This window comes from Hippoglossus hippoglossus, chromosome 6 (genome assembly GCF_009819705.1).
Source record: "Hippoglossus hippoglossus isolate fHipHip1 chromosome 6, fHipHip1.pri, whole genome shotgun sequence".
NCBI lineage: Eukaryota > Metazoa > Chordata > Actinopteri > Pleuronectiformes > Pleuronectidae > Hippoglossus > Hippoglossus hippoglossus.
In genome coordinates this window covers 17447176-17470307 of record NC_047156.1, presented here as the reverse complement: position 1 = coordinate 17470307, position 23132 = coordinate 17447176, and the positions used below count along the sequence as shown (strand labels likewise).

The window sequence follows — 23132 nt, the reverse complement described above, 5'->3', positions numbered from 1 at the left end:
GTTGTAGCCACAGTAAAACCTGAAGTCGTCAGTATTTCAGCATTCAATGCTTGGTTTATTGAAAACGACATGACGTTCTTCACAATACAAAAAATATACAGAATACATACTATATACCAAGTCCATTATAAAAAAAGAACATTACAAGCGTTACAAAGGCTTTTTTCATTGATTTGAAATCTCGTCTTCATTAAAAGATTTGTTTGAAATAAAGAGGAAAAATAGGACAACAAGGCACAGCCGGTACTATCGGAGAAGCATAGTGCATACATTACATACAATACCACACAGTGTGAAACCACCTGTTTCACACTGTGATGAACATTTAAGGAAAAAAAAATATTTTTTTTATTTTTAATTTTTTTCTTACAAGACTAAAAAACAACTGAGCTCTCTGCGCAGAATGAGTGGACGACTAGCCTTTTCTTCAGCTAGCTACACGTCACTACTGTCCGTGTTGAACAGGGTCAAGTGGAAATGTGCTATACTTTATCACAAAGAGCCCGACGCCTCACAGACATCACGGCGTATGGCTTTTTTTTTTACCAAGTGCTTTCAACCACTGTAATCTGAAGCAACTCAAGTGCAAAACAAAAAGGTGAGGTCACATACTGTCACAGGACTTTACTGAAGCAAAAATATTTAACAAGATGGGGGGAAGAGATCGCTGCTGCTACTGATGAGGAGGAGGATGATAAAACCTTCAACAAGAGATGGATGAAGATGGGAGGTTTTTTTTCTTTCGCAGACCCTGGATCAGGATTTGTAGGTGGTGGGGGACAGGAGCAGGGAGGAGGGTGTTCCTTCCAGGTTTGGCAGGGGGACAGGCATGTGTCCGTTGATTAGGCTGGGGAACTGTGGAGGAAGAGAAAGGGGCCGAGAGTTAGCGAGGCGGGGACGGACGCTCTATGAAAGCTGCTTTCCGCTGAGGAACTGCAGCATTGTCACCGCTCTGGTTTCCTGTTTTTTTTTCTTTTTCTTTTCATTGTACCTCTTCCTTTTTAGTCTCTGTCCCCTGCACCTCCACAACAGACGAAGCAGTCAACAGTGTTTGTGCACAAAGAATCCGGTATTGTGTGTGTGTGTGTGTGTGTGTGTGTGTGTGTAGGGGGGTGTGGTGTGGTGCATGTATGTACGTTTCTCAAATGAGGAGCAGCTCTCAAACCAGTCCGCCCTGTTCAAACCGGCTCCCCTGGGCTCAAACAGGAAGTATTCACAGGATTTCCTCTCCAGCTCACAAGCGCTGAAACAGGACACCTCTGCTGGACCTGCTCACTAACGCAAAACTAGTTTCACCACCGCTGCTATTTTTGCAGATCTCAAAAAAGTCTTGTTTTGTAAAGTCTCTTTGTCAAGTTAATAGACACAAATTTGAAGGTCGAGACCCAAACTCCTCATTTTAAAGGACAATATAGAGGCTTCATGATTATTTCCTGTTCGATAAAAGAAAAAAATTGTTCAATATCTGTCCAGGCTATAAAAACTGGTGCCAATCCTTTTATTACCTGTAATAAAAGATAAACCAGTTGTGTGTGTTTGACATTGGTTTATTTTAATCTGTTACAATCGTTATGCATGTAACTTAACAACTGCTGGGAAGAACGAGGGATTTTAATTTCACCTGCAAAGTCTCACAACTTCCTGCTGGGCTTCCAGTAAACAATTATCCTTTCGTGCACATCCTCTGTTCTCACCTCCTGTGTGTCCGTTGCTTCATGCCCACACCTGTCAGAGAGTGTGTGTGTGTGTGTGTGTGTGCGGGTGTGTGTTTGTTTGTTACCTGGAACAGCGAGCTGTGGCCCTGCAGCCGGGCGGGGCTGAGCGGGGCGACTGGGCTCAGGCTGCTCCAGAAGTGGATGCCCGACAACAGCGGACTGTGAGCCAGCAACAAACCGGAGGGAGTCTGCAGAGGGGGGGAACACAGGAGGAGGAGAGTGAGGGAGGTTTCTTGTAAATGAGAAAAAAACTGTGAAGACAACATTTTTCTCTAAAGACAAACAGAGACCCACGGGTTGCGGAGCATTTCTCTGAGGTCCTCGGGTAATGCGAAACATGCTGAAATAGTAAATGGACGTGTATTGGCGTTTGGAAAAACAAACTGGCGGAGCAGGAAGGAAGTCTGTGCGGGTTTTATTTTTTTTTCCTTCCAGAATACTGGGGTGACGTGGGGAGGCATGGTGGACAGTGGGGGTTGTTGCTGATCGGCGAGGTGGAGGGGGAGAGGGGTCCTCGAGCACTTGGAACGCCAAGTCGAGAGAGAAAACATGTGAAATCAATTTCTCCCTCTCTCCCCTGGTCTTCTTTCCCCCTCCCCCCCGACTTTCCCCCGTGTCACCTCAGAAGTGAGCCAGTGTTGCGGAGGGACCGGCCCCGCTCCCATTATTAATGGAATTATTGGAGCATATGGCATCACTTAGGGCCTCTTCCCTGCTCTCATAGGTCGAGCTCAGGGAAGATTTCTGTAAATCGCTTGTTTTCTTCTGATCCCACTTTTTTGCGCTGCCCAATAAACAGATGTGTAAAAGCAAGTTTGTGAGTTCGTGGACAAACCTCTGATGTGGGAGGCTCAATTTCCCCTGACGCACCTTCAATGTAAACATATTGTTATTATTATTATAATACCTAAACCAAGGAGGGACAGTTTCATTTTGTTGGCTCGTTTCACTGAACTGATTATCACCAAACATGGTAGAAGGATGGAGCCTGGTTCTCAGGAGAACCAATTATATTTTGGTGGGATGCAGATTAACGGGCAGATCCAGTTTTATGATAAATAAATAATTGTAATTTTCAGACCACCTCCTCCTAGACGATCATGTGTTGGATTATTCGACCTTGGCGGAGGTTTGTGGTCTACTGACACTCTAGTTCTTCTTATTATATTAAATTGAAATAGATCATTAAATATACAAATTGAGTAATGAAAGATCAAAATGTCTGAAGTGGGTTGAATTTAGCTCAAACTTTCTAGATTTGTGGCAGAAACCAACCGTCCTGTAATCTTGAGTCCACCTTCTATTAGTGGTCAGTTGTTTATGACTGGACAGCTAAAGACACTGACCGCTAACACACTGAATGAGCTGCACTACTCAGACATATTTCGACCAGAGCTTCTATTTGCAACACATTCTCGCAGTAATCCCCTAAAATAAAAACAAACAGTTACACATTATATTCATATATATAAATCTAAATTTGCTGAATTTGTTCAAACAACGTAAAATGCCTTCATAACATATTTTAGCCTAACATACCACTTCACCTTTTTGTTACCTTCCCCTTTCTGATTCTTTAAGCAACTTCTCATGACTCAAGTGATTTTTTTTCCTTCCAGCATCACGCGCCGGGTTTGTGTCGGATGTTTGTCGCTGTGTCTCTCAGAACTAAAGGACACTGACGTCATGCTCAGGACGGATCCCATCATCCCCCCATCGCCAACCAGACCACCGCACAGAGGGGATGGAAACAGATAACATCACTGAATTATTCTCTTTCTTTGTGAGATTTGATTATTATCGGACTAACTACTTCTGCTGTGGCTGGCACAGAGACATCATCTCTAGTATGCCTTAAATTATTGAGAGCAGAAATGAGAGAACTTGTATTAATGTGTCCCTGGGGAGTGATGGGGCGGATGAACATGAGCAGAGAGAGAGATCAGGTTTATCTCAGGTGTGCGCAGGCCGACCGACCCATCAGTGACTGAATTGATTTCATCTCTGAAATTAACATAGTGAAATGTCTCAGTGTACACTGATTAAAAAAAACTGGACAAATAAACAAGATTTAAAACAGGAAAAAAGAATCAGGAAATCTTAAATTGAATCTGATTTCTTCCTCATCGTGCAGCTGAACACACTCATGACGTTCATTCAACAGTGGAAATCAAATAATGTTGAGACAGTTCGTCCCAACTCTGCAGCAGAAGTTCCCACTAATATGTTGCACTTGCAGTTTGCTTTTGGGTTTGGTCCTGGAGACTGTGCTGCTCTTCCATCATGTGCTGCCTCCGTCTGGTTCTGTTTGTCCAGTGTTTTGGATCATTATGTTGCTGTAGGATGAACCACTGACCAACCAGTCAGTCGTGGTTCTGTTATTTTCCCTCCCTGTCCTGCCGGTAATATACAGCACTACTTCCTGCAGCACAGTATTGCCCTAATGATCCATCAGAGGGAGTCGTGTTCCAACACAGTCTTTGGATGTAACCAGCCAAGAAATTGTTTGCACCTACATTCAAAGCTTCATTTACAGCAGCAGAGAGGCTGCAAGTTAACCAGTTTCTTAATCTCTGAAAGGTTCATTTGCACGATCTTTCAGTTTTTGCTTCCGTCTTTTTTCCCAGTACAATTTAAGGTTATTCATTCCTGGAATAGTGGAGGTTTTCTAAAACATTTCACTGGTCAAGTATTTTGGGAAACATGTGCTGGGAAACACTTTGAACTGCTGATCATTGTCCAAATGACTAATACAGTGAAAATGTGGAGTCAGTAAATTATCTGAATCATGTTTCTGGAAAAGAAAGAATCAATCCTCTCATACCTGCGTCCAACATGCTGCCAAGAGGGAATTTTAGATGAGTAATAATTAGAGATGCTCTTTTGTTTGCACCAACCTGAATCTGGATATCTGCTGTTACCATGATTATGATCATTATAAGCAGTAGTAGTAGTATTTGTAAGGTTCTACAGTAGTAGTAGATCTCCAGTTCCACAGTAAGAAGAGAATCAGGACTGTTTAATAACTACTTATGTCTGTGAAGTGATCCATAGTATTTAATCCATTTGGGCTGAGACATTTAGGCTACGTGTTTAAAACTGCATTATTACGTATTTACAATTCATCAAATCATCAGGCTTTCGAATCCGGATCAGAACTGTGACGTCAGTCCGATAGTGAATCGTGTTACTATCTGCACTCAATACCAAAACTGGATCAGTTCTGTCCGAACTGAAACCATCACTGAGACGAATCATCTCACCTGTGCAGTGAAGAAGGCAGGAGTGAGGGAGCCGGACGGGAGTGCTGGGCTGTTGAGGGCGATGGAGCCGATGTCGCTCCCGGCCAGCAGCAGGGACGGGGCGGAGATCTCCAGAGCTTTGGGCTTTTTGCTTTTTGGTGGGAGTCCATCTCCATGGTTACTGTGACTAACAGAACTACTTCTACCACTGCTGCTGCTGCTCCTCTTCTCGGGAGGCTGCAGGGCTCGCTCCCTGTGCCCAGAGGAAAGATTGAGGGGCTGGGCGCTCTGGTCAGAGTCCTCCTCCTCTAACTCTTTGACAGCGGGGCTCCAGCTTCGGCCCGGCTGGGCGTGGGGGGAGGGCGGGGAGTGGGAGTGGGAGTGAGAGGGGAGCCTGGATGGCCTAGGGGAGATGTAGGACTCGAGCTTGGCGGAGGGAGGGGAGCTCCTCTCATTGGCGCCAAAGCGAATGACCGAGCGCGACTCGTCCTGACGCTCCCGCAGGGCGCGCAGCAGCTCGGTCTGGTTCTGCAGCGAGCTGATGCTGAAAGAGGAGTAGAGACCCGAATGGAGGTAGTCATTGCGACACTGCTGCACCCCAAGGGCAGCCAGGGTCCTCCTATGCACCTCCTCCTCCCCTTCCTCTTCCTCCTCCTCCTCTACCTCAAGCTCAGGGGCCTCTCCTTCCTGGAGGGGAAACCGTCCAGAGGCCAGGCCCATCTCCACCGCCTGCGGGTCCATCTTCAGGATCTCAGGGAAGGACACAAACTTATACACAAACTTCTGGCCAATCACCTTCTTAATGATGTTCTGTGAAACAAACACACATCAGTAATAGTGAGAACGTTATAAACAATATACAGTTATGTAAAACATGATGACATTAAGATATTAACGCATATTGATTATCAATGTTTCAGTCCAGAGAAGGTAAACGGCCTCACTAAAACAGTTTGTGTGTGTTCCGGTGTGTTAGAGCTCTATTGTGCGTTTGATGAGAAAGAGGAAGTGGACGTGTCTGTCGGGTTGACTGTGGTTTCAAGAGAAGCATAACAACGGATCTGTTGTTGTTCTACACCATTTCACATGCTGCCTTCAGGTCCCACCACCTCTAAAAGCTGCTGTGACATGATTTGTTGTACGACCACACGGTTCTACTTCCTGTTCTTGATCAGTGTTCAGCTTATTTCACCTTGTCGTAGTAGTAGCGCAGGGCTCTGCTCAGCTTGTCGTAGTTCATGTTGGTCTTGTTCTTGCGCAGGCCCCAGAGCTTGGCCACTTCCTCTGACTTGAGGAGCTTGAACTCGCCGTCCGTGGACGTCCAACATATCAGGTGCTTGTGGCTCTGGTCAAGCAGCAGCTGCAGCAGGAACTGCCACAGGGTGATGGCACTGTCCATACCTTCAGGAAGACAGATCAGTGTGAGCAATTGGACTCAGGCACAGAATATGCAACATCAAAGTTCTCACTGGTTATTTTTTAGGTAGTTTTCTGACAAAAACACCAAAACTACATGTGTAATACTAGTTCAAGCATCCAAGAACAAGAGGAAAGCAGCTCTTTGCATCGCCTATGCCAGTTATTATCTATGTTTTATAATTCAGTCAATTAACTGTTCACTCCTCAAACATATCGCGTGTTTGAGGAGTTGGTTTAGAGCAAGAGGAGCTGATGTTTCGCCTTAATTAAATGTCTCTTTACCTGATTTTCCGCACAGACTAAATTATGCGAGTGGCTGAAGAGGGACAAGCCTGTTTAAGCTCTAACATGTGGTGTAAGAAAGAGTAGAGTGCTGATGAATAGAACAGTGTGTGTTAAAGACTGCAGTGTAATGTAGCAGCAGCGGGCAGAAGAGAGAAAAAAAAACACACATATAAGGAGGAACAACAGCTCAAGCCAGAAATATGCTGCGGTTCAACCTGGCCCTCTCTCCACAGGAAGTATGACTGGCCCAGGGTGGGTTATTCCTTTAATAGAGGAATGTGCAGCCTCGAAGCTCCTGTCTGCCTGCTAGCAGCTCACATATTAATAATTTTGTTTAAGAGAGGAGGGGCTGTTTCCGCCACCGCAGACTGTAGCACCACAAAGTGCTGAAACGGTTGGTGGATTAATCGATACGTCAACAGACAGATTGACTGGCTCAAAGTTATTAAGCCAATTGGTCAGTAAGTCATTTATTGAGCTGAAATGCCAATTTAATATGTTTCACTTTTGGACTTTCGATCAGACAAAACACGCAATTTGAGCCAAGACATTTGAGAACCGCAGAGAGATGAAAACTGGTCGGCTGCAAACTTCAACCCTGTAATGAAAAGCACGGGTGATGCATACCCTGCATGTGCACTGTATATAACCCATTCAGCCTTTTTTGTATTGTAATAATGCCATTTCATAATGAGATCCTTATGAAAGCATTTATACCATATAATGAAAAAGGCTACGAGCTATAGATTATGTCTTATATGTTGGCAAAAGTAAATGTATTGCTACGATAAATGAGATCATTTTCTGACTTCCCTGTGATAACATATGATGGGGAATAATTGTATAGTCACAATTTATTTCTGTTGAGCTTTAACCTTTAATCAGCTACAAAAGTTAATCATCTGGAGATAATGTCCAAAGTACTATTACCACCAAGTTAGGTGCAAACGTATCCAGGCATTGTTGAGTTCTTTTGTACGCACACACATACACAGATGGGCAAAAGCCCTGCTTCCAGCTTTGCCCATGGGTAGGTCAAAACTGTTGAGTAAATGCTTGATCAGATTCAGTTTGTGGAAATTGGGTTAAAACATTTCTCCTTCGAGGCGAATTTGCACCTAAAGACATCAGCTACTGAGCCACTACAGTCCTCAATCTACCAAATGAGCTATCGAAGGGATTTGACCACAATTATAGTTAGATCGGATTAGTTGGATTGATAGACTTTAGTTCTACTGGTTCCTTTATCTGATATTTACTGTTTCATCTGATAGTTTAGCAAATTTTAGACTCAATTGAATTGATCTAATGTTCTTTGTGTCAGACATCTTGCTTCTTTTGTTAAATACAAAAGGAAGCAAACGTATAGTTTTTTCTACACATATAAACATGTAGTTTTTTTTATTTCACAATATAAAAATATTGTATTTTTGATGTTATATAAACATATTGTTGTCTTTTTTAATTTTATACATATGAACATGTTTAATTACTTTACACATATATAAAAATATGGTTGTATTTTTTGTATTACACATATTTTTGTCTATTTTAATATTCACATAAAAATATTTATGGTGTGGTTTTGGCGACAGTATTGAAAATTGTCCCCCTCCTCACAGTCCTTCATATTGATGAATCGGACCTCTTAGTCATCTTGTGTTCTCTTCGGTCTAATCTGTGGATGTGCCTCTGCAGATAGTAACAGATTAGTTACTGATGCTCACAAAAACAATGATAACAAAGTGTCCATTCAACCACTTCATACAGTATCTCTGTCCAGACAGGAGCGAGAGGGAGGGAGGGCTGAACTCACTTCCGACACACGCTATCCCCTGAGTTTTTTATCTGCCATGTGAAACTACAAACCTGTCAGAGTCAGGACTTCCTCCTATTCTACTTCCAAGGACAAATGGTGAGCAGAGGGGACCCCACAGCAGGGGATCGTTTCCCCAGTCCTGCCACACTTCCCACTAAACCCCGGAGGAAGAGGGGTCAAAAGATCCAATCATTGTCCGGTTTTCGCAGCTCCACCCTGTAACCCTCTCTGAACCCACACTTTGGCTTTTCAACCCTTTAAACTCCAAAAGTGAAGCTCGCCAACACAGGGCCAGTGAGCTGACAGGTCTGCAATTAGGCCAGAAGGACTTATAAACATTCACCTTTGCAAGATGCTGCAAATAGCACAGTGGAACTTTGAAACACCCTGCAGTCAGAAATACCTCAGAGAGTGACCAGCAGGAGATGTAAGGAAACAAGGTGATAATAACCTCACAGCTGACACACTACGTGGATATTAGAGTGAGTGGCCCAACACAGGTCACACCGTGTCACATCATCACATTTTGGGCTGCAACAACACAGATCGTGATAAGATAAGTTGATGTGATGCTGATTGGGTCATATGAGAAAACCAATGGAACCAACGTTTTATGCGTCTTGGATCATAATTAAGGGAGATATGGGAGGTTATAACTTGTATGGGTACTCAGTAACTTTGGTCCTATCTTCCTTATTAGAAGTCACAGAGAAATTGTTCTTATATTGTTTTAAAACCATCTTCCAGCTCCAGCTGAACACTATACTGCCCAAATCTAAAAATAACAGCATATCTATATTTCAAAATTGGTCAAACCTTCACCAAAGTTAGTTGATGATGTCACCAAGACCTCCAGAAGGTTTGGCCTTTGAGTCATTTCTGAGATGTCATTACTCATCTGAACCTCTTCCAATGTTATGAGTGATCAGTGTGTGGTCAGGTTCATGCAAAATAACAATACACTACTTTATCAATGGGCTCCCAAGACATACAACATCTCTGGCATCATCCATTTTTAAGCCAAATCTATTGCAAAACTGAACTTGTGAATGTTGAGGTGCTGCTGAGCCTCTAAGAGTGATGATGAAGTATAATGGACATATGTACAGAGACAGCCCCAATTATACCTGCAGTCCTCCACAGATCATGGAACAACTCATCCCAGGAATATCTCAGGGACACTGTTGGTGTTCTGCCCGGGGACGAGGAGCCCTGCTGCGGATGCTCTGACTGACGAGCCTCGCCGTGCGCACAAAGCCGTCCACTGTGTTGGCTGAGCGGAAACTCCTAATGAGATTAGATGGTGTGTGCAGACATTACTTAGCCATGACTAAATCTGCTCTCTTCCTGTTCGCAGACGGTGGAAAACCCAACATTGGCACATTAAAATGAAGCCTCGAGGACAGACTCCGAGGCTTTGTGCTTTCTTTGCATCGCGCTGCGTCTTTTGTTTGTTTGCTTGTGTGTTTTGTGTGGCGAGGTTTCAACACTCGTATCCGGGAGCTGAAAGTTGCGGCGGCTCTTTACGCACAGCTCAGCGGTCTGGATCGCTGCTCTGCCCCACTGACTCATTTTCAAGATGTTGCTCGGACCGGAAGACGAACACAAACCGTGCGTAAAAGTTAAAAAACGCGTCCAGGCGACCCAAGTAGCTTAACACCAGCTAAACATGTACAGTCGAGATGGCTCAAGGATAAACAAAAAAACAAAAAAACGAACACGATCGCGTTATTTCACAGTTTACATCCCGCAACAAGGCACCAAAGCGCAGTTCATCACACAGAAAGAGTTGATTTTACCTGATCTCTGACGGTGTGTTTTCCCCCCGAGAAGCGTTACGGTGAGCCCTGTGTGATTCCTTGTTTTTCCATGCTTTACTTCTGCTCCTCACAGTTGTGCTGCGCTGAAATAGGATCCTGGGCTTTTTCTCTTTCTGAGCAGGAAGTTGGAGCAGGCAGACACAGAGCCGGCTCACTTCCTCTCCCCTACGATTCCCCAGGCAGTTTGCCGTCTGTGTAAACACACTTTTCCTCCCCTCCTCTCCTCCCGTGCCTGCCCGCTGACCGTGCGCCAGCAGTGGGCCTGCTCACACAGGATCGGCACACATGGTGATACAGAAACTCCGACTGCCCATAAACTGACATCATCACCATCGGTCCGCAGGCGAGCGCGCTGCCTTCACGTACGCCTCGTTTACTTTCAAGTCACAGGCCAAGAGCAGAGTCGTGTGGTTTGGGGTCTATTACACGTTCGCTACTGCGTTATTGTGTGTTACTGCACCAAACGCGTATCAGGATAACTCCATTTGAAACTAGGATGGCCCTCAGTAGGGCTCATACCGCCGCCAAGGCCCAACAGTCCCCTTAAATTCAACCAAGCTTTCAAAGTCCAAATTTGACAGACTCATTGATATTAATCCTTTTAATGTGTGAGATTTTTTAAAATTAGGATCTGTAAAAAACAATCATATCTCACAATCCTAAAGAAAGTGATAGGTGTCCAAGATCCGCCTATTTGTAGAAACCACTCCAACATTTAATGGCTTCTTTCTTGGCTCTTCCACCAAGTTTTGTGGAAACCAACCAACCAACCCACCCACCAACCCACCCACCAACTAGACACAGACAAACAAAAACTATAACAAACCAACAAGAGTTAAAAGATAACCTCGTTGGCAGAAGTGAAAATGATGCTTTTAATTGTCATGTATTCCTGAGGATAGGAAAATACAGTTTGACAGGGGTTTGGGGGAATTAACGCTACAAAAGAGACATTTGAATAAAATGTATAGCAAACAATCTAACGTATATATATGCTATATAGACGACAATATCTTGCATAATGCAAAGGATTTGAAAAATATTTGTGCAAAAAATAGACATCATTATTTAGCGAACTGATATATAATGTCACTTATACTATAATGTCAGCCCATCTATCCATCCATTATCTATACTGCTTATCCTCTGAGTGTCAGGAGGGCTGGAGCCAATCCCAGTGTGTATTGGGCGATAGGAAGAGTAAACCCTTGACAGGTTTTTTATCCAATAATAATAATATAAAAAAATGAACATTACTTTTTGTACTTTGTTTTTAAATGTTTTATTGAAAAATAATAAGTATACAGGGTTTCATTTGAAAAAAAGTCTGCTGTGATTTGATTTATTTTGTTGAGGTATTTTGAATATGTTTCTCAATATTGACAAAGACTGGTGATTAGCTTTTTTACACAAAATACCAAACATCTTGATTTAATATTTTATTTATTGCTTCTGTGCAGGCCAGACACACTCATTAGTCTGATTAGGCTTCCAAAAACTGGGCCTCTGCAGTAAGATTTTGAATGTGATTATATTTTGGATTTTGGAGCATTTTTGCCTTTATTGGATTTCAGGGACAGGCTGGACGAGCAGAGGGAGATAACATGCAACATAAGTCTTCAGCTGGCATTTTGCTGGGGATATTGCAAAAACAAAGCGTGAGCCTTAGACTTGGTCCAAGAGATGGTTACATTTAGGCAGACAAGTTTTAAAGTAACATTTCATCTCCCCCTCATATTTAATTCAGTGAATATCAGCTTTTATGGTCCTATTTATGGTCTTTGATTCCTCAAATCGTTTGTTAAGTCAGAACACAGTTTCTTAGTAGGGGTGATACCACACCAGAGATCTGCTGTAGGACACCAATTCATGTGTTTTATGATGTGCATCCCTGTGTAGGTCACGCAGTGGAAGTGAGGCAATGAAACTGATTCCACTGCAGCTGCAAGTCTGTAGAGCAAATATTTGTTTGTTAAAATATTTTGCAGACTGACTGACTGAACTTAGATTTTGTAATGTCTGCTTGGTTTTGTTATGAAACAGCATTTAGTCTGTGATGCAAGAACAAGCCTATTTAATCTAGTCTAAAAGAGTCTTTTGAGATTAGCTAAAGGTTTAAGTCAAGGTAACGCTGTCGGTCGGACAAGTGAGATCTGTAAAGGTGTAGTAAGCAATTCTGGAGAGTGGCTTGATATTTGAACTTCACATCAAAACATATGCACCCCCTCTTATCAGTGCTCCTTCATAAGCTATCTTTAATATAAAAACACAAACACTCGGATACAAATCATCAAACAAATGACATGCACACAAACACAAAATCAAAACACAACATAGAGTAAGAACTGCCAAGAGGTAGCCGTTTATATTCTATTAACAAGACGACACTGAGAGGACCACAGGTTTATAGCTAAGCCAATAAGGAAGATGACGTTACCTTCCACAATATTAAATTATCTGTGTTTGCAACACTTGTGAGTTTAAGTCTTCATTGCTTGTTTCTTAGAGCCAGCACACCAGCTGCACACAATCACAACTCTTCTGCTACTTCTCATTTTGTTTAAATTGACCTATTGTGTATTTTCACAGCACACAATTACAATAACTAATTGGACTAAAGTTAGCTGGAAGATTATTTGCATCTGTTGTCCCTGGGCAGACAGATAATAACATCAAACCAACAGCATAGCATAAAACTCAGTTAGGACTAGCTATAAAAACAACAGCAAATGGGAAAAAAACATACTGATACCTTTTAGCTGGCACATGCTCGCAATGACATTAAAGGGGGCTTGAGCCCCTGCCCCCTTTCTTCCTCGAGGGAAAGTGCCCTTTTTCTGGGGTGCTTTAAAAAAATATAAAAATAATATTATACTCCTGTTTGTTTACTTTGTGTTGTTTGATTCGCTCCAGAGTTTATGAGACACGTTTAAACCTGCTACACAACACAAGACGTAACGTGACGCGCACAGTCAGGACATCAGAGTTAAGATGCAGCGCGTGTTTTAACTTCATTGTTGCAGAAGAAGCGACGTTCCGTTTATCTAAAAACATAAATATGAATGAATCAGGTTTTTATTAAGACCAGTTCCAAGTGTGATTGATTAGAAAGCATCAGAGGAGCAGAATCTGTTGTTGACCAGTGCAGAGTGATGCACCTCAGTGCAGGGGCGCTGCTAAGGGAGGCCAGACGGGGCCACCTTGATACAGTAAAGGCTATAATCAGAGTTTGTACTTTTAAGCCTTAGCTGCAGCACACAGGTCTAAACTGAATAAATGTTAAATGAGTGTGGAGAGCACAGACCACTGTCATGGACTCACTGTTGTAGTCTGATAATTGAAAACCTTATTTTGTAAATTACAGCACACATGTAATAACAGTAACAGTCTATAATACTTTCAAAGCACTTTGTAAATAAAAAGGGAGTTCATATTTGTCTGACTGATTTTATGAACTGATATTAACTGATGAAAAAGCAGCCATGTGCAATATTATAGGAAATTCTGGATGTGATTAAATGCATTAAAATGCATCGAAACGCATTGTTGTGCATTTGAATAATGTTGACTGCTGAATCCTAATGGAATCATGAGGCTGGTGGAGGTATTTTTGGAAGTTTTCTTTCCATTAGAGTGAAAGAAGACATGGAAGTAAAATAGACCAAAATCTCAAAATTGACCAGTACATGAACAAGCAATGCTTTTGCCTGTAGTGTCCTGCTTTAAACTGCATTATTTGGATTGTAGGCTCCTCATCTAATAACTATTCATTCTACTACTGTTCAGTATTTAACAAGTGTGTGAGTGTATTAAAATAAATTGTTAAGTAAGTCAGAGATGCGATACTATATTGAACGTTTGGTTTTAAAACAATTTTTTCAAATAAATAATTATGAGAAGTGCCCTTTTTCTCACTTGAGCCCCTGCCCCCCAAAATGTCTGTGCACGTCCCTGCGTCTCAGGTAGGAACAGAGCAACCTCTGCATCAGTCTTCTTATCTGTGAACTCTCTGAAGTCTCTTCACCTCCTCCACCAGCGCATCAGTAAGCGTTTGTGGACCATCAAACGGGCCGCCGCATCTGTTAGCATCCAAAAAATCCATACATTCTTTACTGGCCCATCAGTCTGGTGGCCCTTTGCCTGTTGTTGAGGCTGTGGGACGTCCCCAGTGGAAATCCAGGGCTGAATGTCTCTCAGAGTTTGACCATTCAGTGTCTCTCCTCTTCTTTATTTTCACATCTCTTCTTCTTTTTTTAAGTGTGTTGGATTAGAACCAACCTTTTAGAATGTGCACATGCTAAGATTTCATCTGAAACTTAGATAAATTGAAGTCGATGTAAATAATTGTTTCCATCACAACAAGCAAATACATAGATACTTGATTTTGTTGGCAATAAAACAATAATTGGTTATTTTGTTACACTTGCAGTAAGGTTGTTGTTGTTGTTGTTTTTAAACTCTTTTTTTGTCGTTGCGTCACCTGAACGCACTGAGGTCAGTGTCTCCAAACATCCGTGTGACTGACCCGTGGAGGTCAGTGGTCCCCTGGAGGTGTGCACCGGCGAGGCGGGACTCTCCAGCGGTGCGTGTGATTGGTGGCACCGCTGTGCGCGGCTGAAAGTGATGGCCTGCAGAGCGACAAGCAGCGCTCAGTGCAACAGAGTCCCGCTGATGCGCAATGCCTCGTTTTACTGTCCACATCCGCGATGAGTGGCTGGCGGTGCCATGCCGGGATACCGCCAACACCATCAGGTGGCTCGGACACGAGGCGCTTAAACGTTACATTAAGAACAAACCGGACAACGGCGGCATCACGGCGGTGAAGGACACTCGGTTCGTGGCGCGAAGGTGCCAGAGTTCGGGTTTGCTCGACGCGGATGACACCATCGAGGATGTACTGGAGGATAACGACTTTGTCGAGCTGGGTAATGACAGAATGACCGAATGCATGCATTAAGTAATGAACAAGTGCATCCATCAGCACTAATGTTATAACATTGGCTGTGCGTAATTTGTGCGTAATTGGTGGCATGGTGACGATAAGAACGTTGAATGACAAAATTAAAGATTAAGAGGGAATACGTATAATTTGTATGATTTCTTGTTCTTCCAGCCATAGACGGAGATACCATGTCTCCTGACTTTATCCCGTGTGAGCGTGGAGTTTCTCATCTGTATCCTCAAACTTGTGAATTTGTGCCATATAGTTATTATTGGGTACATATACTGTAGTGGGTACTAAATACTGTTGGTGTTTTGTTTTCATCTCATTAAATTTGTTTTGTTCTGGGTAACACTGACTTTTGAATGGAATCCCAGTCTCTATTGAATAATGGAGATTTATCATTTCTGTGTAATATAATCTCCCTTATTTTCAGTGTAGGGCAACACTGTGTTTAACTGAATGTTATCCTTGATAAAACTATGTGATACAGTACAGCAGCATACAGAGAACCTGAAGACGTAAGTGTTCGTTATAACCATCTTCTGCTAAAATATTATATTGACTACATCTATATAACATGCATCTTCTTGTATACAGTATCTCTCCCTGGATGGCAACAGCCTGACATCCACAGATTTGGTCAACCTAGGCAGGGGACTGTACAAAATAAAGGTAATTATCAACAACTTGTATTCGTTGTCGGGTCCAATTGGATAATCTTTTACTCAGTGTAATCATTCTCTTTACTGACATTTCCAGCTGACTCCAGAGGCAGAGAAAAAAGTTGTGCAATCCAGAGACCTTTTGGACCGCATTGTCAAAGAAAACAAAGGTTGAGATCAATTTCAGGATAAAGACCTTAAATGTCTGTCTGCAAAGACAATGAGTGCTTTAAACACAGTGTTAACCAGCTGCTGCAACGCTACAGCCTCCACAAAGAAATTATTACATGTTTTCAGTTCTCTGTATTTCTCTCTGTGCCATCAGTTGTCTATGGAATCACAACAGGATTTGGCAAATTTGCCCGAACTGTCATTCCTGTCAGCAAGCTCAAGTAAAGACAATATTTTATTATCTCTTTTCTTTGTCAACTGTTGAAGAATCATCCCTTTTTTATGTGCTGATTTAAGGCTGATCATTTTTTTTCCTCCAGGGAGCTGCAGGAGAACTTGGTGCGTTCACACTCAGCAGGTAATAACAGTCTCTACTGTATAAGGCTCACTTTCTTGTTTAGCGCTTAACATTTGCAAGACCTCCAGAGCTCCAGGCTGGATGTCAGGTATTTTAGGATTTTCTTTTGTACATACTTCAGTATTATCTGCTCTGGTGTGCAGGTGTGGGGAACCCATTGAGCCCAGAGAGAACCCGCATGCTGCTCGCTCTCAGGATCAATGTCCTGGCCAAAGGGTACAGTGGAATCTCTCTGGAAACCCTTCATGCAATGATCCAAGCCTTTAACGGTGAGCCTCACTCGGACCCACCTATCTCACTTGACCTCAGATGACCTGAATTATCTATTAGCTACTGTTAACTGATATACTACTGATTACTGGCTTAATGGATATGTATTGGGGAATCTGACTGTTACGTGACTCTTCTTATGAATCTTACATTGCCTCCCTCAGCTTCCTGCCTCTCCTTTGTCCCAGAGAAGGGAACAGTGGGTGCTAGCGGAGACCTGGCCCCACTCTCTCATCTGGCTCTGGGGCTGATGGGAGAGGGTAAAATGTGGTCTCCAAAGAGCGGATGGGCAGATGCCAAATATGTAAGATGAGGATGAGTTTTTCATAGTGGTAAAAAAGTGGGAAGTTTGCGTTTTGCTTGTGAGAGTAAAAGGTCACAAAGGCCAAGAGGAAAACATGTTTAACTTTTGATGACCCTTGACCTTTTACAATGTTTTTTTCTCTTTCATCTTTGGCCAGGTCCTGGAGGCCCATGGACTGAAGCCAATATCACTAAGGCCTAAAGAGGTAATGTTTAAGGCCAACCACACACTCTCCTATTTGTTTGGAACTGATTACATAAGAAAATCAATCCAGGGTTCATCGGGAATCCTTTGTGTTTTCTCCGGTACAGAATTTAGAAGAATATGAACAGTGTTTACATAACAATTACACATCTTGATATAGTTATAGTAAGGTGGACCTTGCTCTTCTTTTCCTTCACAGGGCCTTGCTCTGATCAACGGGACCCAGATGATCACCTCTCTGGGGGCGGAGGCCGTGGAGCGAGCCCTGGCGATCGCCCGTCAGGCTGACATCATCGCTGCCCTCACCCTGGAGGTGCTAAAGGGAACCACCAAGGCTTTTGACAGTGGTGAGCAACATCCTCTCAAAACTACAGAAGCATTTTCCATCAAATGCAAGATCCTGCATTTTGTCCATCCTTTCTCATTTTTTAATTTTCTCCTCCCATACAGACATCCATATGCTGCGGCCTCACCCAGGACAGATAGAGGTGGCACAACGCTTCCGCTCGCTGCTGGACTCCGATCACCATCCATCCCAAATTGCAGGTCAGAGGACCGACCTGGTATTTAAAACAGACAGAGCATGATATAGTAGTTGCACATCATTATCATTACACTCTTTAACACTGGTGCAGCAGTGGCTCTGCCCCTTCACAGCAAGCAGACCACGTGTTAGGACATATCTAAAGGTTACAGGGCCACACTGTGTCAAGGTTGGACGTTATCTCTGCGTTTGTCAGGGTGTCTGACCGACCTCATACATCTATGAGGAATGTTGCTCCTGCTGCCCTTGATCAAGGTTCTTGTTACAGAGCTGGAGCACTCTATAGTCCTCCACCACACCACAACTCATAGCTTTGGGTGGGTCAAATGTAGAAGGTGTTAATAAATTAATAAACATGTGGTATTTAATGTTTGTCATCTGGTGGTGTTTTTTTTCAGAGAGCCACCGTTTCTGCGACAGAGTCCAGGATGCCTACACCATGCGATGCTGTCCTCAGGTAACTTCAAGTCAAGTTTGTTCCAGAGGGATTTAAATTCAAACAGGTTGTTTGTTCATATCTTGAGCATAACCATCTCTTTCTGTGCACAGGTTCACGGAATCACCAACGACACAATCAAATTTGTCCAGAACATCATCAATACCGAAATCAACAGTGCCACTGACAACCCTGTATCCTCCTCTGACCTGCAAACAGGAAGTCTGTTACGTTAATTTAAACGTGCCACTGTAGTCACTGCACTCCAAACAATTATCAACCATACAGTTTAGGTTCTGCCACAAATTGTGTGTTGGATTTTCACTAGATATCAGTTTGTGGTGTCATTTCCTTAACAATTGTACAAGATGGTGTTTGCGGAAAGAGGTGAGACCATTTCAGGTGGAAATTTCCATGGAGAATATCCAGCAAAGGTTTGTGACTCATCAAACAAAAGTTTTTTTTGTATTTGCTGTAGATTTTGTTCTCCTCTCTTTCACTGCTCTTCTCTTTTCTCTTAGGCTCTAGACTTTTTGGCCATTGCAGTCCATGAGCTGGCATCTATCAGTGAGAGGAGGATCGAGAGGCTGTGTAACCCCTCCCTGAGCGAGCTGCCTGCCTTCCTCGTCAACGAGGGGGGACTCAACTCAGGATTCATGATTGCCCACTGCACCGCTGCTGCACTGGGTCGGTGTGCAAAAACTTAACATAAAGTAGAGCATGAGTAACATTCTATGTTGCTATTTTATTCATTTCAAATAAAATGTATTTCCGATTGAGAGTTAAAGAGGTTCTAATATTGAACATGGATTTCAGGTGGGATAATTTGACAAAAAGGAGTATTTTTATCATTTTAACATTATATTTATCCATATTTCTGACATTAACATAATGTCTATCTTTATTCTGTGTCCAGTTTCAGAGAATAAGGTTTTGTGTCATCCATCTTCTGTGGACTCCTTGTCCACCAGTGCTGCCACAGAGGACCATGTGTCTATGGGAGGCTGGGCTGCCAGGAAGTCCCTGAGGGTCATCGAGCATGTGGAGCAAGGTTAGATTATTTCTTTTTTTTAAATACATGTCATTAATGGTTTATTAATATCAATATTATGACAGACGTTATCAGACGTTTCCATTAGAGTAATTGTGTGTAACTTCGAGGCACAAATAAATAGTATCAGTTCATGTTTATACACATTACAATTTTATCAACAATAGTAGGCACTATTTGCCTTCAGTGAAATATTGGACATGGAAATCAACTAATTATCAGTCAATAAAGTGATTTTAAGCATGAATCATGACTTCAAAGGAATAACTCACAATGTGTGCGTCATTGAGTTGCTGTGTATGAGTAATAACATCTTTTTTAAATTATCTAAAAACAACCCAATTTTATGTGAGTTTTAAAATCCTGACAAGAAAACTGTTTCTGGTATCAAGAGGCTCAGAGACCAGCTCCTGATGATTCTGTCACCAGTGCAAAGGTACGGTGTCTAAAAGAAGGGCCAGTGTACACCGACCTGGATAGAGTTGCCTCAGCAAACATTTGCATGGTCGTAAATCAAAGCTCATCGAGTGGAAACCGTGGTTAACCATCAAACCACAGGTTTCAAACGTTAAAGTTAAGAACAATATATACATGACTACTCTCTGAATTATTCCCAAGAACAGACACAGTAACAAACACTAGTTGTTGCATGTAATATTTAAGCCTTCAGTGTCTGTCTCTGTCTTTTAAACATGGAAGTGGATCTATACTGTTATTTTTGTAGTATTGTGAGTTTTGATGCATTAAGTGGTTTAACTGCTCTACAAGGACACATCTAATTTATGTGATATTGTCTGGTGATTTTATTAAATACATGGAGATTATATCTTTCTAAATTAATGGATATTCTCTGTGATTAGTTCTTGCCATAGAGCTTCTGGCAGCCTGTCAGGGTATCGAGTTCCTCCGCCCACTTCGTACCACCACTCCACTGGAGAAGGTCTATGAACTCGTGCGCAGTGTGGTCAAGTAAGTCAAACAGATGTGGCCAAGGTACACAAGCTTTCCCTCCACCGAGATGATGTTCAGGATGGTTAATATTTATCCACTGTTCCACTTCTGACGTTCTCCTCCTGTCTGTTCTTTTGTCATTAACAGGCCGTGGATGAAAGACAGGTTCATGTCTCCAGACATCGAAGCCACTCACCGTCTCCTACTTGACCAGAAGGCAAGTCCGACTATAAAATGTGCCCACTGTCAATGTACAATGCCGGTCCACTGGTTATAAGATTAAATGGAAACATTTTAATTGTATGTTTATATTTTCAACTCAGGTGTGGAATGTGGCCAAACCTTACATTGACAAGTATCAGTCGGAGTACATCCCCGAGTCCCGTCCCGTCTCCCCCACTGCCTTCTCCCTGGACGCTCCAGCATCGCCGAGGAAGCGGGTCCGACATGAGTAAATGCCTGTCCAATTCTTTTTATTATTATTTTACAATTGGGAATTTCAATGAAAACCAACCAAAGTATTTGATTTGACATTGATTTGAAGATGCAATATTGGTTTTCCCCCTGTTGACTAAGTTCATATTTTGAGTTTTGACATTTGAGTTTTCAATATGTTGCTAAGATAAGAAATGGGTATAATATATGTACACACACTTAGTGGCCACTAATAATGACACCAGTAAAATTTAATCCAACAGCATCATTGTGAATGTTTCCTTTACAAAGATTATAATGTTCACTTTTCATTGACACTGTCAGCGACGTGTGAATTGAACTGTATATTTATAGTTTAGAGTCTGGTTTGCAGTAATGGGGAACTCAACAGTTTAACTTTGAGGTGTTTGTAATGTAAATTAGATACAAGAAAATGGGGTCAGAATATTAGTAGAATTAAGTCCACTAACTATGACCTCAAATAAATGTATATAATCAATACTTAATACGGAACCTGGTCATTTTAATCTGTGTAAAGGATGAATATGTTGCAACGCTGTTTCGGCGGATTTCATTAGATTGTATGGGTGTAGTTAATAAAGTGGCCACACAGTGTATGTTTCTATATAGTAATTGTTAGGTGTTGAATTTGCATCCTGTATATCCACTGCCCTATGCCACTGTGCATTAGAGTTTTACCTATGTACACTTGTGTTGTCCCTTTAACTGTTTCTAATTTAGTTATTATTGCCACATTACTACCTCAGCCATTTTCATATCAAATCTTTTTAATGATGTAACATAAACATTACTCTGAAATTTTGTGTTTCTGCTATAATCATATGAAATCTTAAATGATTTTCATCTATATGTTTTCAAACATACATTTTTTCATCTATATGTTTGGATAAAAATAAAATTTTAAGCGGAAATGTTTTATTGTTTGCGTTATGATCCTGCTTCTACTTGTTAATATTTATGTCCATTTAGGGTGTTTGTGGCTGACAGAAGTTAATTCAGAGTTGGAGGAATCCCTTCAGCTTCAACCCCTCTTCAAACAGAGCTGTGCTCTGAAACACCAACTATATAGATTTCATTTTTTGGAGCAGCAGAAGGTAGCCAGACTTTGGAATGAATCTACTGTAGCTCTAGCGACTTAAGTCAAAACACCCACAGAATTCGAGGATTATCATTTAATGTTTATTCCTGTGTGTCATACCTCAGGGAAGTAAGTTTAACAGTAACTAGTCCAGTTAAACAGCACCTGTTTGTCTGAGAAAACACTCTTGAGAGGCCCTGAGGAAAAACCTGAGGAGGATAAAATGTTGTGCCACAGACATGTAAAGGCAGATGGGTCAACAAATTCAAAGGTTAAACAAATAACTCATTAGAGATAGTGGGACAGGGGGCAGAAGTCTGTTGTACACAGAGACAGCACTTTGTTAAAATAAAGACTTCGCCATGTGCTGAGCTGAAAATAATTTAGGGTGACCAAATTCTCAGCGTCTTTCAAAAAGAATCCTCAACCTCTCAGTTTAGTTTTCTGCAGTGTCTTTGTGAATATTTATCATTGAATAAAAGACAAATATGTGTCCACAGAAAGCTCAAACATGGCTGACTGACAGTAGCTCCTGGTTAAAGGTCACAGATAACACCAGGGCTAAAACCAAACTTATACCTGCACCGTGGGTCCATGTTGGAGGTATTTACATGCAGACATTTATTAGTTTAAGTATACAAGATGTGCAACAGTTTAAGGCACTTTTGATGTTCAGATTATTATCCATCACAAAGAACTATGCTCATGGAGTCAGTGCAGGATTACACGAAGAGACACCAAATATTGATTCAATGTTGGCATTGACTTACTTTGTATGCAAATAAATTAAAACTATCACGGTCACTTTTTGAAAGCATCCAATCAAAAAGTTATCCCTCCTGACTAAAAAGAATCTGGAAGTGAATTTAAACCAGATATGATTTATTAAAATTTTAAGTTTTATCTAATTTTTGTTTAAAAAAGCTACTGCAGAGAAGAAGCTATTCAAATAACCAGTGACAAACCGAAACAAAAGAAATTTCAAATCAATTCTACCTTTCCAGTGAACTTTCAAGATTTTACTTTGAGCGCAGTGAATGTGTTTTCTGCAATGATGATACTGAAACAACAGAGAATTGCTTTGTATCCTGCTCTTGTACGCAGTTATATTGGAATCTATTCACAAAATATTTCTATTTTAAGATTATTCTATTTGGTCTTTAATTATTAGAAGATACACAATTTTAAATGAATTCGATTTTTGCCTCTATTCTTTAATCATGAGACTACATTTTTTTTTCAAAAAAGCACCTTAGTTTTCACATGCATGGTAATGAAATCCAACACAACACTAAATTCTTGGGAATAAATAAAAAACAAATGTGCCAAAGACCTCTATGTATTATTAAAAAGTGATCTTACTTAGATTTTGATAAGTTTTTCCTACTTACACCTTATTTCT

General features: G+C 41.7%; 2 protein-coding genes across 2 annotated transcripts; one reads left to right on the top strand and one right to left on the bottom strand.

Annotated features, from left to right (window-relative positions):
• Positions 1–31: 31 nt before the first annotated feature.
• LOC117763869 (ETS domain-containing protein Elk-3-like) lies at positions 32–10598 on the bottom strand. The gene is made up of 5 exons (XM_034589332.1): positions 10280–10598; positions 6150–6358; positions 4979–5767; positions 1781–1903; positions 32–855 (listed from the first exon to the last, which is right to left on the bottom strand). The coding sequence occupies exons 2-5, from the start codon at positions 6354–6356 to the stop codon at positions 757–759; spliced, it is 1218 nt and encodes a 405-aa protein (XP_034445223.1). The 5' UTR covers positions 6357–6358; positions 10280–10598; the 3' UTR covers positions 32–756.
• Positions 10599–14869: 4271 nt separating this feature from the next.
• On the top strand, positions 14870–21168 carry hal (histidine ammonia-lyase). Its single transcript, XM_034588882.1, has 20 exons — positions 14870–15225; positions 15414–15474; positions 15736–15763; positions 15843–15917; positions 16005–16077; positions 16233–16299; positions 16399–16436; positions 16580–16705; positions 16871–17010; positions 17168–17215; positions 17414–17561; positions 17665–17760; positions 18157–18215; positions 18308–18388; positions 18563–18628; positions 18716–18881; positions 19111–19245; positions 20106–20214; positions 20344–20413; positions 20520–21168. The coding sequence occupies exons 1-20, from the start codon at positions 14979–14981 to the stop codon at positions 20649–20651; spliced, it is 1965 nt and encodes a 654-aa protein (XP_034444773.1). The 5' UTR covers positions 14870–14978; the 3' UTR covers positions 20652–21168.
• Positions 21169–23132: the final 1964 nt, after the last annotated feature.

Coding starts and splice junctions, on each gene's coding strand:
- LOC117763869 (XM_034589332.1), bottom strand. CDS start 6,356: ATGGACAGTGCCATCACCCTGTGGCAGTTCCTGCTGCAGCTGCTGCTT. Junction 1,904..4,978: donor CTGCCTTCTTCACTGCACAG/GTGAGATGATTC, acceptor CCCCCTCTGCAG/ACTCCCTCCGGTTTGTTGCT. Junction 856..1,780: donor GCCACAGCTCGCTGTTCCAG/GTAACAAACAAA, acceptor CTTCCTCCACAG/TTCCCCAGCCTAATCAACGG.
- hal (XM_034588882.1), top strand. CDS start 14,979: ATGCCTCGTTTTACTGTCCACATCCGCGATGAGTGGCTGGCGGTGCCA. Junction 16,078..16,232: donor CATTGTCAAAGAAAACAAAG/GTTGAGATCAAT, acceptor CTGTGCCATCAG/TTGTCTATGGAATCACAACA. Junction 19,246..20,105: donor CATCGAGCATGTGGAGCAAG/GTTAGATTATTT, acceptor CTCTGTGATTAG/TTCTTGCCATAGAGCTTCTG.